The following is an 18,247-nucleotide window of genomic DNA, read 5'->3' as shown; positions in this document are numbered from 1 at the left end:
GGATTTTGTAGAATTATTTTGTTTTGGCATTTAATTAAATGGATCCCCAGAATATTGAAAAGAAGCCTAGTGGGCTTTTAATAGTTCGTTGAACTGCCATAAGGGGGTGCTAATACTTTATCGAAGCATGCATTATTATAATCAGCAGCAGTAATCTTAAAATTAGTTTGATTTGCAGCAGTCTTTTGGCAAAAGGCAACAAAATGATGAATAAACATCTCTGTAAATCCACAGAGTGAATCGTCAATGGACAGTTCTCCAGATGGCAGCCGGAGGCCCAGTACACAAGATGTGCGTTCACCATCTAAGTATCCTGCTACAGGGGTGTTTTGTTGCAGTTTTCATGATCACATCTAACGCATCTTGTTTTCTTTTGTCAGGTTGAGCGACCTCCTTCGCTGCTGGCATCTCCCAGCGTGAGAAATGTGAGCTCTGATACGGCTCCACAGGAGTCTAGTAAATCTATGGGGTCTCTGAGTCCTCAGCCCTCCCACACGGAGCCCCAGGATGCCGCAGTGGATGAAGGCATGGAGGTTGATGCTGCTGCTGCTGTTACTTCTGCTGCTGGTGGTGGTGGTGGTTCAGAAGCATCAACATCAGCTCCTGAAACGCCAGTCTCCTCTTACCCTCCATGGATGAAGAGTCCAGAGCGGGGCGGCATCTCTTTTTCCCCAGTGAATTCAAATCTGAGAGACCTCACTCCTTCACACACCCTGGAGATGGGGGCGTACAGGCCGGATTCAACCTCCAGTGGCCCTTTTAGTGAAGCCGCACCCTTCTTTTCTTGCAATGAGGAGAGCAGTGGTGTGACCTTTACCCGCTCGCTAAGTGGAGATGGCACAGGGGAGGGAAGCACTGCAAAAAACCCACAGAAGAAAAAGGTGTGTTTTATAGTATCTGCCCAACATCTGTAACACTTTAGTCATAATTTACTCTATTAACTACTGGATTATTTCCTGCTTATTATTAAGATATTAAAAGTTTATTAGAAATTATAAAGTTAGATCTCATTAATTTTAACGAACTATTCATAATCAGCTTATTAGTAGTCATAGTTTATGTTTTAAGTAACGGTTCACTTTTAACAAACCATTATGTTTCTGAAACTACTTAAAAACATAATAATTATAATTGTATTTTGACACAAATGTATAACGTTTTTTAATATGTGTTGTTAGGTCTCTCTGTTGGAGTACAGAAAGCGTCAGCGTGAGGCACGGCGGAGCGGCTCCAAAGGCGAGTGTAGCTCCCCTGTTTCCACAGCACCACCAGTAGACGTGTTCCCTGTGGCGGTGGAAATGGCTGTTGATCCTCCTGCTCCTGCAGCAACACCGACCCCCAGGACCCCGCAGCCTAGTGAGGATCCAGACGCCCCTCAGGGGGAGAGAGATGGAGAAGGCCAGTGGTAAGTCCTGAAGTATATCATGTTAAACGAGGTTGTCAGTTTTTATGTAAACTTCATTTGACTGCTCAAGTTTTATTGTACGTGCTGGTTTGATGGCCAGTTGAAACCAATTTTTGCATTGCAAATTGTAACATTTAAGCATGTTTAGTAAGTTTCTTTTTATTTACAGGACATCTTCCACATCAGTAGAGCAGGCCAGGGAGCGGGGCTACCACAGGGCCTTATTGCTGAGTGATCATCGCAAAGATACAGGTAAGGAAACCCTAGAAAGATTAGAAGTAATTTTGTTTGTTTGTTTAAATTCTTGAATTTGTATCCGTCATATAAATGTATGCTTCTGGTAGTGGGAAAAATATATATGCTAGGCATCTGACGGTATAAAATGTTCTTGTTGCGATTAATTGATGTAGCTTTTATCACAATTTAAGATATTTATCATTCCTAAGATTACTTTAACAGGTATAATAACAATAAAGTACTTGGTGTATTGCTTTATTCAAACAAATTCACAAAAGTATGATACAGTACAGTTGGTCAGTGTTTCTCAACCATGTTCCTGGAGATCTGCACATTTTCTGCACAAATGTCTCATTTAACCAAACACAACTGATTCAGATCATCAGCTCATTAACAAAGACTGAAACACCTGTAATGGCTATGACAGACAAAGGAGACATCCAAAACATGTAGTGTTGGTGGTCCTCTGGGAATGTGGTTAAGAAACACTGCAATAGGTAACTTTTTACAATAGACTCAGTAGTAAACGTTAGTAAAAACATTAAAATCAACAGTGAAATGGACTTATTTTAATTGAAAAATAAATGACCTGTTAAGTCTTCCAGCAGTTGGTGCTGTGATGAACAACCACTGTAAATACACTTCAATTTGAATAATCTTAAAAGACACTATAAATATGTATTGAATAATTAATTATTCATGGTATTTATAAGTATCTATGATATCAAAATTGTGCATATTCAGTATCACAATATATTGAATTACTGAATATTGGCACATGCTTAAATATGTACTATGTCCAGTTCTGCTCCTGGAGGACCATATTTTTATGTTGTCCTGTATTCCTAATTAAACAAGCTTACACGGCTGAATTCTGTTATCAAGTAGCCCTCCAGGTGCAGGACTCAACCCCCCTGGAGTCATTCCAAATAAGTGGTGAAACCATGGATATATTAAAATGCGTGGGAACCTGATAAGGTCTTCTGTATTATTATTTTTTTAATTAACCTGTCTACTTTTCAGATGGTGGAGAGTCAGAAGGTGGTGATTCCCAAGTGAAGGACTGTTCTTCTCCCAAGAGCTGCAAGAGCCCCTCGACACATGCAGTAAGAGAACCTTCTCTCTGTCTACCCTGACAACTGATAACTGATAACTCAACCAGCAAGTTCCCATTATAAACTTCTTCTTCTTGTATTTACAGCCTTGTTCTCCAGCAGCCCAGGCTGTGTCTCGGCCATCAAAGGATGAAGATGAAGCACAGACTCGTGGTCCTGCTCAGCCTCAGGCAGTGTCCGTCCAGCCGTCCAGCGCTAAGACTCCCAGCTCAAAACCAGCTGCTCTGACGCCCAGCAAGCTCCACTGTGGGCCCTCAGGCGCCTCTCAGAGTCACTACGCGGGACCTTCGCTCATGCACTCTCCCAAAGCGCAACCCCAAGGATCACCTTTCCGTGGCCAGCGAGCCTTTCTGACAGCTCAGCCTCAGAACCAGCCTCAACCACAAGCTACATCTGGCCCTGCAACTTTCCCTCAGTATAACCCTCAAAATGCACCTCCACCTCCGCCCCCTCCTCCCCCAGCTCCACCTACATCTGCTCCTTACTTCCCCACCCAGCCTACTGCTGCTGCTGCTCCCTTTCCTGCATTTAAGCCCACCGTAGCCTCGCCCTTTCCTCCTGGTTCCCAGCCTCTACTTCAGACCCATCATGCACTGCATTACCAAAGCAGTGCTGCTCCTCCTCCTCCACCTCCTCCTCCCCCTCCCCACCCGCAGCCTGGCCCCACCTTACTGCATGTCAATCTGCAACCTCCTTCACTGCAGCAGCATCAGCTCCTGCTGAGCTCCGCCCCACCTCCGCCTCCTCCTCCACCTCCTCAGACACAGAGTTCCCAGCAGCCCCCGCCTAACTCCGGCACGCTCCTGTCAATCAAACAAGGACCACACCCACCCCTTCCACCCCCTCCTCCAGCTCCCTCCACTAACGCACCACCGCACCCGTTCCAAAACATCAGTGGCTTTCAAACCACTCTACTCCACCAGTCTGCACCAGCCAACCCCTCAGTAACCGCATCTACTTATCAACAAACTGTATTACCCCCTCCTCCTCCACCTCCCCCCCAACAAACTCCTCCCACACAGACCCCGCCCAATCCGAGCATCCCTCAGATCGCAGGTGGCAATCGAGGACCCGCTCCTTCCTCCGCCTCTTTCCACACCACCGGATACTTGGGCACAGGATGGCACTGACCACACCCACCAAAACCCCGCCCTCCAGACGGACTCTCTCAGAGAGGGGGCGGAGCTACATCTTGTAACATACAGCACCACTGTAAATATTTTCTATGTACCTTTTCACAAAGGCTAATGTAACCTGGTGGGGGTACATTTTAAGAAGAAAATGAGGACTGTAACAGAGTAGACTGTGTGTAAAAGATGATGGTTAATGAACCCTGGTGCTCATCACAGTCCCCCACACCTCCCGTCACAACCTCGTACTGCCATCCTGTCTTTTCCAGACGTCTTTTTTTACTTTGAATGTTTTTATTCATTTTAATCGCACCTTTCCGCCGTCTTTTCCTGTTTTGTCCTCCCAGCGCAATGGGACATTCCAGTTTCTTCCCTACCGTTTCCTAATCTCCCCCTGTTTTTTCACTCATCAGTTATTTGTTTTATCTAGGCGCTCATTATATAGCAAAAAGGTTTTGTATAGAGAAAAAATACAGAATCATTATTTTTTTTATTCCTTCATGTAAGAGAAATATCTGTGCACCGCTGCAGAGAAATCCAGAGGAGACCTTTCCGATAGGCCGCTTCACTGCCCCAGGAGACTGCACTTGTGTGAATGAGCGAGTCTGTGTGCATGAGTGTCTGTTTTTACGCGGAAGGGAGCGTGAATGCTTGTGTGCCACCCGCATCCGTGCGCATATTTATAGTGCGAGCGAGAGGCGGATGGCAAATAAGGCGCAGACAGATATGCGTGCTGTTCTCTGTGGCAGCTTCAGAAAGAGAGGTCCTTCCTGTAGGGGGTAAGCGGTTTATTTTTGAATATCAATGGTTATTTGTAGAAAGTGTAATTTAATGTATAGGTGGTTACTCCAGCTTTCTCCAGAAACAGTTGTAAATATTGGCTTCTTTTCTTTTCTATGCTTGTATAATTGGCTCCCATCCCCATTTTGGAATATGGTTGTAAATACAAGCGCTCTTGACGAAAAACGCTGAATGTTTCTGTGACTGTAGCACTATTTTTATTTCCTCCTCTCTGGTTTATTTTTTTTACTGTTTGTGTGTGAGTGTATGTGTGTGTGAAGGACAGAGGCTCACAGACACAGCACTGGTTGGCTATTTTCATGGTTCATTATAATAAATCACTGTAATGACAGTTTTATACCAACTCAATCGTCTTGCTTTTTATTCTGGGGAGGGAAATGGGATGTTTTTACAATTGTATGTTCATAATGGGATGTTTTTACAATTGTATGTTCATAATAGGAGTTTTCTTTCACAGTGAAGAGATGCTGCATTGATGGTTTGAAGATTAAGGTTTCTGAACATTGACCACTTGTTTGCCAGTAAAAAAATATAAACTTAAAATTGCCTATTATGTTAATATCTGGTGATATACTTCAAGGAAAATGTTTATGCTTCGATAAAACAATGGATGAAAGCAGTTATGTGTTAAGACGATATCAAGCCCAGGATCCTAACACAAATGACAACAAAGGAAGTGATGTTATGATGGGGAAAGGTGAGTTTGAGATACATAAAGTATGTTACAGACATTGTATGCTTCCAAATAACAGACTTTATCTGTTGTCAGGCTAAGATTGAAGACTGAGCAGCTATCAGGTCAGTAACATTCGATAGATTTTAGTACAAACCTGTGTAAAACACTAGCCTCTTCTACTCCAGTCCTGGAGACCCTGATTGGCTGGTGCAGGTGTGATTAATTATAGGGTTCGTACGGTTATGGAAAGAAGAGTTTTGACATGGCGTTTTCCTGGCCTGGGAAGTATTGGAAAAACAATCAAGTTTTTCAAAATTTGTAGAAATTTGTTTATCAAACAGTCGTATAGTTATAGTATATTTTAATTAATTATTATATTATTCTCTTCACGCGACGCTCTGAGTTAAACCGACTACTCGGTTTCAGCTGCTCCTCTCCTTCGTCGTTATTCATCGACAAAGCAACCTTTTGAGTGCCGTGTCCAGAAACTATACTAAGGTAAGATATTACGGTCACTAAAGGCTAATTTGTACAGTTCTTGTAACACAAGGAAAGTTTTTATTTTGTACATTTTGTATACATGGAGATAGCCGTCTAGCTTTGCAGGCGGTTAACGCGAGTGTTCTTATTTATTTTAGTAAAGTAACTCAATGCTAATGACAAACATTCCATGATAAAAAGAGTTTCTCCCAAAAACTGAAGCCCTTAAGTTTGTGTGTGTATGTGTGTGTGTAGGCTTTTATTTAACAGCACTGTTTAATAGTCTCAAATAACGTTACCTCTGTCAATGTTTTTAAAGTTTTATTTGATTTAGCAGTCACACAAGTGTCAATTTCACATCTGTCAGATCCATAACGAAACTTTTCCCTCATAAAATCATATATATATATATATATATATATATATATATATATATATATATATATATATATATATATTTTTTTTTTTTTTTTGTGAGCCAACTCATACCTTTGATTGGCGTTGTTTCTTTTGGGTTGTGCAGTAGTTGCAAGTATATGTTGTATACTGTAATCTCATTAACTTTTTGTCACATTCATAACGCATGTGTAATTTGTAAATGTGTTTACAGATGGATATTTTTCTGATCCTAAATCTCTGTGTTCAGTTGTTTTGAAAAATATAAAGAGAGGTTTCAATATAATGTTTACACACTTTCTATGTTAATTTATGTTGGGAGATTTTATTGCAAATGTCACATCCATAATGCTGGAATTGCTTAATTATCTGCTTCATGACTGTCTCCTTATTTTCAGAAACTGATTAGGAAAATTTATCAAAGCAGAGATTGTGTAACGTTATTATTAGGATCATGTAACCTATTGAAATCGCTGGCTTTTAAAAACACGTTTACAAGAGAATGTATTTCTAAATGATATACGCTCCCTCGGCAAAAAATACAATCGGGTTATTTGCTATATGGACTACTTATAATTTGTAATCAAGCATTTGTAATATATGATTTTCAAAATAACCCTAAAAACGTTTTCAAATATCCTTACATGTGGTTAAAGCTGACAGTACTGTTCGAGTGTGTGGCGCCATCTAGCGGATCTCCTGAGCGCACAGCACTCCATTACTCCTCAGTTAATTTATTTGCGAGACATTGATTTTCAGAAGATAGTTGCTTAAATAGTATTTAGCTTTCTTTCAGTGTTTATTTGTGATTATTTATTTTTTTGTCATTTATTTTCTTATAAGTATTTAAATATTTTGTGTAAAAAAATTACTATCAAGGGCAGGGTTAGTTGTGTTGCTACTTTGAGGTGTTTGGCAGATCACACGCTCATTATTTAATCTACCAATGATGTGTAAGCAATTTCTAAATAAATTTGACACGGATATAAAATTAAATACAAACTAAATAGGTTCAAGTACCTTACAATGTGCTGTAATAAATTTGAATGTGCATTTCTTATGTACATAGATGTTACATAAAACATTGGGTCACATTTAGATTATTGAAAACTCCACAAGTGATAAATACAAGATTAAAGAGTTTGTTCACTAGTTTATGCTATTATTTACTAACTCTTATGTCAGCCCAACCCCCTGAGACCTTTGCTTGTTTTCAAAATACAATATATTTTAGGTGAAATAATAGACGGGAGGCTTCTTATTTCATTCAAAGTCCAGAAAGGTACCAAAAAGCATCCACAGAACAGACCACATGCCTTAAATTGTTCAATCAGAATATTATCAAGTTATTAAGAGAATACTTTTGTGTGCATTTAAAACAAAAATAATGACTTTATTCAAGTTTCTTCTCCTCAGTGTCAGTATAAGGCATGCATATAGGGCCCATACACTACTTGCTCTGTTTGAAATAAAGCTCAGGCACATCTGAGCTAAAAAGTCAGAGCTGAAGCCAAGCATAACATGTGAATGTGCACCCTATACTGACACTGAGGAGAAGATTCATTCATTCATTCATCTTGTATGTGTTCTTTAGAAGAGTCTACTTGCATTGTGATGATATTATATTGTCATTCTGGCATTATATAGTAATAAAGGGCATAAAATGGTCTTAAAATGACAATAATATTATTTATTGCAATATATTTTGGTGCAATATATCGTACAACAAAACATAGATACCGTGACAGGCATAGTCAGATGCATTTGATTGTTTTTTTCTGTGATACAGTGCTTAGCTTATTTGTATCTATTTCTGAGTGAATATAGGCTGTATTTTGGTGCATTTAAGCAAAACAGATGAATTTAATTAAACCCATATTTATTAAACTAATATTTTAATCCCTAAACATATTTAGAAATTGAAAGATAAAAACAATTAAATTCAAGCAAAATATTGCAAACATAAATTACAACCTACAAAATTTCAACCAAATTTTCCAATTTTTCTGCTTCTCTTGATTTTGCCTCTTTTTTAATGTGTATTTAATATTTTCCTGTAACACAAATTAGGGTATACTAGTTTTTGGACCTTTATAAAAGTTATTTCGTTAGATAAGCTCCAGATTTGGCTTCAGTACTGACTAATCTAATGTATATGCACAAATATAAAAGTGTAAAGCTTGCTAATAAAAATACGAACTTCAAAGATAGATTTGTAAGGGGTGTACTTATATATGCTGAGCACTGTATAACACCTAAACAAAATATTCATACTTCGCTGCATTGTACCAATATGGATCCGTAGTAAATTGACTGATCATCTTAATTTTATTCACTTGCTCCTATAAACCATGTTACATAGTTTTGATCTTATAGAGCAGAGATGCCCAAACTAGGGCTTGCAGGCCAAAGTTGGCCCATGATTTACCTTTGATTTGGCCTGCCACCCCGTCTGAGCAGAGAAGAAGAACGATGAGGTTGGTTTAAAGTAGGGATGCCCAAACTTTTTCTAATGAGGGGCCAAAAACTTAACTTTATTGAGGGTGTACATTATAAAATGTATTTTTGTACATTTTATAATGTACATCTTACAATAAAAACATGAACAATCCCACTTATAATGCTAAAAAATACACTTCGCCTTGATTCGCTTGCTGATGTCTTTTGTAATCTTTGTTATCCATCAAGTGACTGTATTTTTATTTATTTTTTAATCTGATTCATTCTCAACATTTAATTGAAGCATTTAATTTCCGTTTGCTTTTTGTAGCTTAACAGTTAAAAAACTGTTATGTTAAAATTAAAATGGCAATCTCTGTTAAAGGCATTCCCTCAAAAATTCCCCATCATTGTCCCTCTATTCTCAGATGGGACGGAGGGCCAAATCAAAGGGGCCTTAGTTTGGCCATCTCTGGTTTAGAGATTGTCATTTCAAATCTAACGTAACCTTTTGTTATTATTATTATTATTGTTAAAAGCTAACTAAAATTAAATGCTTTAATTAAATATTGTTATTTAATTAGATTTGGTTTAAATGTACATACTGTCACCTGATGAATAGAGGACAATGCAGAGACTTTGGTGGGAAAATCAAGGCAAAGACAAATTCTGCTTGACTAGTGTATTCAGCATTGAACTCCTCTGTTCACAGTTGTTTTTATTGCAATAACTTATCATTTTAAAAGTTGTACTTCTTTAGTTAATATGATTTAAAGTAATGTTTTCTATTCATTTTTAAACATTATGAAATGAATTAGGAAACTACCCATGGAAACTTTGATGTAATATAGTTTGGTATTTTTACCTTCGGCCCATGACTCTTGGTAAGATTTGTTTTTTGGCCTTATATACTAAAAACTTTGGGCACCCCTGGTATAGAGCATGATGAAAAAGACAAAATGCAAACACAAGTGATCACGAGACGCATTTAAATGTATGTCAATACCAAGTGGATACGTTATGTTAATAGCAGGTGAAATCAAGACAAATGTTTGGCTTGTTGTTTAGACAGTGTCCAGAATGAAATATCTTTATTGTAGTCTGTAGAGGTAAAATCTTTATTCATTAATGTTGGTGAATTGTCTTGATATCTAATACATTTTAATGGTGTATTTACATCATCATCTACATACAACATCATCTGACGAGACAGACAGCCAATAAATAAAGCCAAACATTTTTTTTTTCTTTCCAGCGTCGTTCAAATTCTTCAGCTGTCCAAAAAAAGAGGAAATGCCACTAGGTACACAGTGATGACATTTCCTGTGGGTGTTTGTTTATGAGACCATGTCCTCCAGGTTTTCTCATGACGTTTGTCTTTTTTTGATTGGTGATCCTTGTTCATCTTGTTGGGACAGAATGACTATACCAAGTGTACGAAACGGTACCAGCTGAGAACATCATAATTATGGCACACATAACTATACAGCACCAACACTGCCGAGAAGTAAATATCGAATTAGAGACATACAGAAATTTAACATGTACACTCAATACATAATACTTAAAACACTCTCCTACTTCTGTATATACTTGGCTTGTGCACAAATACTAATGGCAGAGACGCCTGCCCCTAATTTTGACACTTATTTTAAAGTATATTAACAGTGAACTCTTGCCTTCTGTTTACCTTTTCAACAATTGTGTCGTGGTGAACTAAGTGTACATTTGAAACCCGATAAATGATCACTTACATCTTAATTGGCTTTCAGTGGATTGAGTGTCTGTCTTTGCCGCTTTGTTTTTGTTTCTACAGGCCTGAAATGTCTCTGTCGCAGTTTGTACATTACAGATTTCAAAGCTTTCAGCGTTTCCTTCTACAGTATGTTAGTATACTTGGAGAATCCAGTCAAATTGAACAGTGTTATACAGTAATTCTAAATCCCAAAATATTAACATTACTATAATGCAGGCCTGAAGAAGAGGACAGAACATAAAATGAAATAACATTCAGTCAAACTTGCTTCTAAACGGTGCATTAGCTGCCCTATCATGTTAGTAGCACAGAACACGGTAAATAAACTAGGGTAGGGATTTGTTGAGAAGCAATTCCAGATAGTGAAGTGAAAAGGAGGGATATAAAGAGAAAAGCAGTGAGTTCCAAACTCCATTCACCCTGTTCGCATCCTTTGCTGAAATGTTTTTTTTTCCCCCAAACTGTTGCAGTCAGGCTTCCTGCCCTCAGGATGATGGGTAAAGCTGGATTGTGATTTCACATAATGGTTTTCCTTAAACAAGACAGAAACACCTGGGAACAGATAAAGGGGATGATTTAATGTGAATAAACATTGAAGCTCAAATTGTTACATATAATTTCAATACTGGATGGAGATCTTTTTAAAATTGTAAATAAACTTAGTCCAAGAATTTACATCTCAAAACAATTATAAACATTGTCACACTTTATTTTGATAGTCCGTTTGTTGAATTTAAGTTACATTGGATTTAATTGCCAACTAATTCTCATATCTCTTATAGTCAGTTAAATCAGAGATATTAATAAACAGATATTAAGCGGACAGCCTACTAATACACTCAAATAGACCATCAAAATAAAGTGTTACCATCAACAAATAAAACAAAAAATAAAAATGAGAAATTATATTAGTTATACAATCGAAGCATAAACAAATGCCAGGGGTAATATAAATAAAAAGGTAAGATGATGATAATAATAATAAAAAAACTTTATTTAATCATATTAAATTGACGTAATGCTTCATATGTTTTATTAGCTTTTCTGTTTTTCTGCACAGTGTAGTACCATATTGTTTAATCTCCTTTATAAAGTGTTCACAATTTGGGAATTTCTTGACATGAATACAGTATTTTCCATACCATATAAGAAAAATACTTTTTGAATCAATTCCTCCAATATGTATTGGTGTACCAAATGTCCTTAAAATAAAGTTAGAAACATCAATCCAAAATAATCTTGAGTATACACATTGAAAAAACATATGAGTAACAGATTCTTTAACAATGCCAAAAAAAATCGCAAGAGCTTCTCTATCCGCTTCAAACCATTCAAATAACTATTTTACAGGAAACAGCTTCTATGATGCACGCCGAGATTGCATTGCTCAGAGATGCAATTTCCATGGTATATACAGTAATCAGAGAGCGAAATTCAGTACCTTTTAAGACCTTTTATAACACTCTATACACCTTAAGACCTTTAGGTTTCGACCGGTAACAATTTAACTTGCAGTATATTTACTAAATACTGACTGTAAGAAACTAATCCTAAACAAATACATTGTTAATATACTGAATAAAAATGCTAATCCAGCAGGTGGCGCCTATAACTGCAGGAATAAAGGAGTTTCTTTGGTTACTGCAGTAAACAAAGCAGCTCAATGTCAAACCTAGCACGATTTTATGGATTTCATAAATTGTACGACATTCTAATATTTGCAGAATAAATTCAGGCAAACTTTAGCAATGGTGCTTTTTGAATTGAAACTTTTTACAATGATGATTGTATAATCAAAATGATATGGAATACTTTTTTATACATTATTAAGGGTCTTGCATTTATCTTAATTGATTTATCAACTGTTAATACTTTTTAAGATCCATCGAACAGCCTGATGTCAGACACAATTCACTCAATGAAGCTAGTAATGTCACTGTGAGGGGTAGGGTTAGGACTGGGGTTAGGTGAGTGCCTTTAAAACATTGAATGCAAAATAAGTCTGCAGCCAGACAACTCTCTATATTTTAAGTAAATGGCACTCAAAGATTTGATCTTTAGCAGATCTTCTTGACCATGTTTAATACCTAAACTTATTGATTTGCTGATGATTAGAAATATGCATTTAACAAGCAGTCGAGGTGAATGAGTTTACTTGACAATTTGGCCAGTGAGTAGAATTATTTTAGTCAACATAAGTGTTAAATATCAAACCTAAAGCTCTGATGATGCAGTGTCTTTGCAGGAACTACAAATGGTGCTGAATTTATAAAACCACTATTTTTCTGTATATTGAAATACTTATTTAATTATTTTTTTATGCATTTAGTGGCAATTTAAGTGATCGTTTGCTCAGAAATTGTTAATTGTCTATAATAATTGTCTATAATCACTCACCCTCATGTTGTTTTTGAGAGCTTCACTCATCTTCAGAACATAAGATATTTAAGATGAAATCCAAGAGCTCTCTCATCCTCCAGTAAAATCCTTATCCTCAAAACAGACTCTATACATTCAGTGCTTCACTCAGAATATAATCAAGTGACTTTTGTGTGCACATAAAACAAAAATAGCAACTTTGTTCAACAGTTTTTCGTTCTCAGTGTCAGTACAGGGTGCACGTTCAGATATCACGCTAGATCATTACATTGGATGCACCTGTGCTTTGCTGCAAACAGGAAATCGTGTGCACAGGAATCCAAGGGAATATACATTACTGCACAAAGCTCATAAATTTGCCCCTTCACTGACACAGAGGAGAACGGTTGAATAAATTTAATTTTGTATTATGTGTGCACAAAAGTAGTCTTGTAGCTTGTTAGTATTTTGATTGAACCACTGAAGACATGTCATTTGTTTTGAGTAAGCTTTTGAATAGTGACTACGTTTACATGGACATCAGTAATCAAACTATTTGCCTAAATCTGAATATTTTTACATTTTTTACATGTTATAGCACATAATTCGATTAACGTCATTGTGTCACCACGCTATCATCATTTCCTCTGAGGTTCATGTAACTGCAGTTTGGCACTTTCATTCAGGAACATTTCATGCATGCCCCCGTGACAAACGAGATATTAATGCAGGCGTCTGTGGTCCTTCGCTGACTCGATAGATGCTGAGAATAATGTTTGTATAGACTATCCTGTCACAAAATGCGGCAAAAATCCAACATGACTGTAATAGTTTGATTGTGTTTACACATCTGTACTGCAGTTCAATAATGTGACTAAAAACTGCATACTCCATCTCTTAAATCCGATCTCTGTTAAGTTAAATTATTACCTTAATCAGATTAAATTAATCACAAATATCTGTTTACATGGTAGACTCTTAATCAGAGTATTGTCTTAATGGTATTAAAATTGGATTATTGGTATTGGTGAAATGTATGAGGGAGCTCTCAGATTTCATGTAAAATATCCTAATCAGTGTACTTAATGCATGAAGGTCTTGGGGGTTTGAAATGACATGGGGGTGGCTAATTATTAACTAATTACTAATTAAGGCAAATTAACAGTTTAGTAAATGTAGGAAGTTCCTAAATGAGGTAAAAAAGTTTACAAAAATGTACAGCATGCTGTTTTACAAAGGTATGTACATCAACAAAGAAAAGCATTTTATTTTTTTAAAGTAAAGACTCACCTGAGTGTATCTGGCATCTATGCATTTCCACTTTCTGTTGATAGGAAATAAAGAAGGAAAGTACATGAAAAGTAAATAATAAAACAAAATATTACATAAGTCCATGAAGTAATTTTTTTAAATGCACAGAAAAAAAATTATTAGCTACTAACAGCTCTCAATGTTGATACATAGACAAGTCATTTTGTTTGTTGTTTTCTTACATCTATCCAGTTTGGATAAAAAAAACAAATAATATCCACTAGATGGCACCAACACCATCATCTGCCACCAAAAAACATACCATAACAAATTCAGTTTCAGCAGAATTATGGAGGCGAAGCAAATTGCTCATTTATTATTATACAAACATCCTTAATCACCATTAGCAGTGTGCAGCTCATTGGTTTCATGCAAAACCTGTTTACCCCTATAAGTGACCCTTCATCCAGGACTTTGAGGAGGAGAGTTCATTCTTTCCTTTATAACTCCCTGATTATATAAAGAATTTCATAGCTAATATCCATAAATAGCATTTGGTTCCAGGTGTTCTGTTCAGCACACCATGGGTTCCAGCTGATGCTGTGCCTGTGATTAATATGGACAGTCTGACAGCAAGCTGTGTAAACAGTCATTAGTAATTCATGGCTGGGTCTAGTGCCCCAGGTTTCCATTAACCCCAGTTCATGGTAGATTCTACCTTCCTATCTGTACTTCATTTGCTGTTTTTCACTTCATACTCATTCCTTCTAATATCTCATTCATTTTCACTGCTTCATCATCTGATTCCCTCAATAATGAGCATCTTTGTTTCACTTTCTGGTCTATCCTTGCTTGATCTGTCTGCCTCTGGCTGGCTCGTAATGAATGAACTGGACTGACAGGCACAACAGCTGCATGCTTAAAAATGATGTGTCAGAACATTTATAGGGAGAAATGGAGAATCCAGTTTGGATGATTATAATAAATAATTTTTTTGTTTCAGAATGGGAACAAATTTTGTTCTGTAGGGGAGTGCATATGCAAAAAATAAAAGAAACAATCTACAAGCATCGATACTGTAATTTTAATAAAAATATACCAATTAAATATACAGTGTTTTATTGTTTTCAGAGGAGTCAATATGTATTCAGGTATATAGTCTTTGAATAATCAAATGTAAAAAAAATTACCTCATAGTCTTCATTTTATGAACAATTCAATCAAATTTATCATTATTACAAGTTACAATTTCTTATGCCTGAATGCTTTTATAACCTCGTCCCTCACACAGTAACAGGCCTCAGAAAACACTTACAAAATAGTCTAATAGTATAATTATAATCCAGTTGTCAAATTAGGTCCCCACCAATATTAAAAGCAAATGTATGCCCTTGCACCCTTTAAATAAGTAAAACATTGCTCTTACTGTCTCCCAGCAGCTCCTCGGACATAAGTCCATCCTGTCTGTTGCCCAACACGAAGGCCAGGAAAGATAGGATGAGGGCGTCCAGGATGCCCATAATGGCCAGGATGTACGCCCAGCGCACTGAGCATGCGCCGATGGTGTATTTATCCGTCCCTTCTCCGCACATCCTCTTCACCTCATCAGCATCCCAGCCATCAGGATATATCATACAGCCCAACACTAGACACGTACCTGAGAGAGAAAGCAAGCAGTTGTTCGGGTAAGACAAGGTCTATGGATTTAATCAACAGCAGAATGCATTACTGGGCTCCTGCGATATGATAGATGGCAGTTCTAGAGCGTAAGCTGAGGAGCAAAATGAGCTCTAGTGAAAGAAGTCTTGGCAGTTTCGTTTGTTCGATTATGACATGTCTGACAGCGAAGATGAATGAGTGGAGAGGCACTGGTAATACCGGACGAGGCCCCAATTTATATTCACATACGCACAAAACTCAAGCTCTGCTAGAAGCTGTCATGAGTGATTTTTGCAACACTTGCACACCAAATGGAATTGCAAAAGTAACTAGATTTTTCTGTGATGTTTGTCAGTGTAATAAACTGTTAAAGTGGTTGATTACTGGCAAAAAAACTACTTCCTAGTTTTCATTATATTTTGGGTCCTAGATTGGCTCAAGTCCTTCCATCAATGCAAATCCATTTTCTACCCATTTTATAGTGCAGTTGTCTGATTCATTGTGCCCCATTATGCTAAAAGTCCTACCACAAACAGCAATTCTGTACATCAAACACTGATTGATGTAGACTTACTCAGTGGTTCCCAAAACTGGTCTTGGCATACCCTCATTTCGAGGTCTCTTTCATCTGGCACGACTATTTTAGATTTGGAACTAACAAGGTGATGAGCTGGTGCGATCAGCTGTGTTTTGTAGAAGAGATTGAGGTGAAGAGTTGGGGGTATTCTAGCACCTACAGACTGGGAACCTATGACCTGACTAAGTTGAACTCACTTATAAATGCAACTATATATTGTGAGAAAAAAGGTATGTGAACTGAGTAGTAAGTCTGAATTCATAGCATTTGAAAAACAGTTAGTGGAACATTCTTGGATGACCCACTACTTTCACTGAGATTCTTTAGTGTGCATCCAATGTACACTTTACTATCCCATGAGGGAACTGGGGAGGATTTGTAAATAGCAGTGCAGTGCAGTCCAGGCCATTTAAGAATGGCAACATGGTTAATGTAATATGTATGAACTCCTTTCATTCTCTTCATTCATAGTGATAAGGTAACATTCAGATTACCTACTCAGCCAGTATGGGATTTTGGACACAGCAAAACCGACCGGGTTCCCAGGGCTTCATCTGGAGGTATTGCTTGTTTAGTAGGAGTTTAAAAATGTACACTATTGAAATGCAACCTAGACCAGTGTTGGGAACAGTTTGTGACAGTTCAGGAGATGTATTTCACCTCCAAAAAAATTACAGGACAAGCCATTCTGATCCCATTTTTAAGCCCATTCTTCTTTCTACTGATGTATCTGTTTCATTTACAGTAACTATAGTGTTATTTTTGCATGTTCTTCTTGTGTTGCACTGGCAAAGGGGAACCCCCAACTTGAGTTTTACCAAGGGGGCTCTCTTCCCCAGAACATGCAGACTTTATTTGGGTGGACCCCTCACCCTTTAACTTGATTTTTTACAGAGTATGTTTAATAAATTCAGCAGAAAATTCTCAGACTTTTCTATGTATCCCACAAAGCATTTTTTGTTTAATACTTGTCTAAACATAGAAGGCTTGGCTAAAACACGGTTAAATTTGGGGTGTCAGCGAAAATCTAACAGATGTCCAAGAATAGCCCAAAACTTCAGATGTGTAGTCTTTCATTCCTGTGTATTTGATGACTAGTTTAGTTTGGGGCTATTCTTTGACATCTATTATTAGGTTTCCACTGGCTGTTCAAATTGAGCCTTGTTTTGGTTACGGCGTCTCTGCTTAGATACTTTTAAACAAAACATCCTTGCTGAGATCCTATCCCAAAGACAATGGGATATTAAGCATCCTTGACCAAAGTATTATTATCATTAATTTTTGGGCAACTGTGAAAATAATACAAAACAGATAAAAACATCAGATACACATCTGATTTATATGCTTTAGCAACAAAAGCATCCTGCAATTGAGAGAGTGCAATAGCAGAACTGTTTATTTGGACCAGAATCCCTTATGCAGTTATTTTGACTTTCGAACACACAAGTAGAAACTTAACTGCATTTAATTATTGGTTGAACGAACTAAGTATTAGCACAGTCAGAGAAAAAGTTAGAACAGAAAAGAGAAAGTTAAAGGGGTGAGAGTAGGAAGAATATCCCACATATGGATGCTGCCAATGGAATCAGGCATGATTAACACATCGCCTGTATGTCTTTGTCACACATTTTGCTGTGTCACAAAATAGCTAGTGAAATGAAAAGCCACCCAAAAAGGCTCTTATATCTCCTATATCTGTCTCTCTATCTTTCAATATAATCTCTTGGTTCGTGTGTCTAATAAGCGAAACTTTAGAAGACATTCATCATCATTATCCTAATAGCCATCAGCGGGCTAATAGTAATCACATTAAAGCTGAAAGCCAGTCACCCACATCCCTGAGCCCACAGCTTATTTACACTGCAAAGACTCTAGAGAGTTCACAGGTTTCCTCTTGGGGCTGTTTTTGACAGCCCAACTAAGTCTGTCGCTTGTATAACTGGCCTTCCTGCATTAGTGTTTTATGA

At 37.3% G+C, this 18,247-nt stretch overlaps 3 protein-coding genes across 31 annotated transcripts in view; 2 read left to right on the top strand and 1 right to left on the bottom strand.

Annotated features, from left to right (window-relative positions):
- kmt2e (lysine (K)-specific methyltransferase 2E) overlaps positions 1–5,031 on the top strand; it is a 57,860-nt gene extending 52,829 nt beyond the window's left edge. For 15 of the 16 annotated variants that reach the window (XM_087248244.1, XM_087248239.1, XM_087248236.1 and 12 more), the window contains 6 exons: positions 235–291; positions 381–881; positions 1,179–1,405; positions 1,575–1,657; positions 2,666–2,748; positions 2,844–5,031. In XM_087248244.1, coding sequence (XP_087104370.1) covers positions 235–291; positions 381–881; positions 1,179–1,405; positions 1,575–1,657; positions 2,666–2,748; positions 2,844–3,887 — 1,995 coding nt within the window. In that variant the 3' untranslated portion in view covers positions 3,888–5,031. Of the gene's footprint in view, positions 1–234; positions 292–380; positions 882–1,178; positions 1,406–1,574; positions 2,527–2,562; positions 2,749–2,843 lie in introns of all 16 variants that reach the window. The other variant, XR_015483137.1, reaches the window with a different exon arrangement.
- Positions 5,032–5,612: 581 nt separating this feature from the next.
- Positions 5,613–18,247, top strand: part of orc5 (origin recognition complex, subunit 5) — a 70,457-nt gene continuing 57,822 nt past the window's right edge. For 6 of the 14 annotated variants that reach the window (XM_087246400.2, XM_087246407.2, XM_087246410.2 and 3 more), the window contains exons 1-2: positions 5,613–5,862; positions 15,484–15,729. The gene's annotated coding sequence lies outside the window, so the exon portion shown is untranslated. The remainder of the gene's footprint in view (positions 5,863–15,483; positions 15,730–18,247) is intronic. The other 8 variants (XM_087246397.2, XM_087246401.2, XM_087246409.2 and 5 more) reach the window with 3 other exon arrangements.
- lhfpl3 (LHFPL tetraspan subfamily member 3) overlaps positions 9,743–18,247 on the bottom strand; it is a 54,141-nt gene continuing 45,636 nt past the window's right edge. Inside the window, exons 2-4 of the mRNA NM_001003444.1 lie at positions 15,471–15,701; positions 14,084–14,117; positions 9,743–10,987 (exon numbers count right to left, since the gene is read on the bottom strand). Coding sequence (NP_001003444.1) covers positions 14,101–14,117; positions 15,471–15,701 — 248 coding nt within the window. The 3' untranslated portion in view covers positions 9,743–10,987; positions 14,084–14,100. The remainder of the gene's footprint in view (positions 10,988–14,083; positions 14,118–15,470; positions 15,702–18,247) is intronic.

Source organism: Danio rerio, chromosome 4 (genome assembly GCF_052040795.2).
Source record: "Danio rerio strain M-AB ecotype USA chromosome 4, GRCz13ab, whole genome shotgun sequence".
Classification (NCBI taxonomy): Eukaryota; Metazoa; Chordata; class Actinopteri; order Cypriniformes; family Danionidae; genus Danio; species Danio rerio.
Note: the sequence above shows the minus strand (reverse complement) of the source record. Positions and strands in the feature narration are given on the sequence as shown.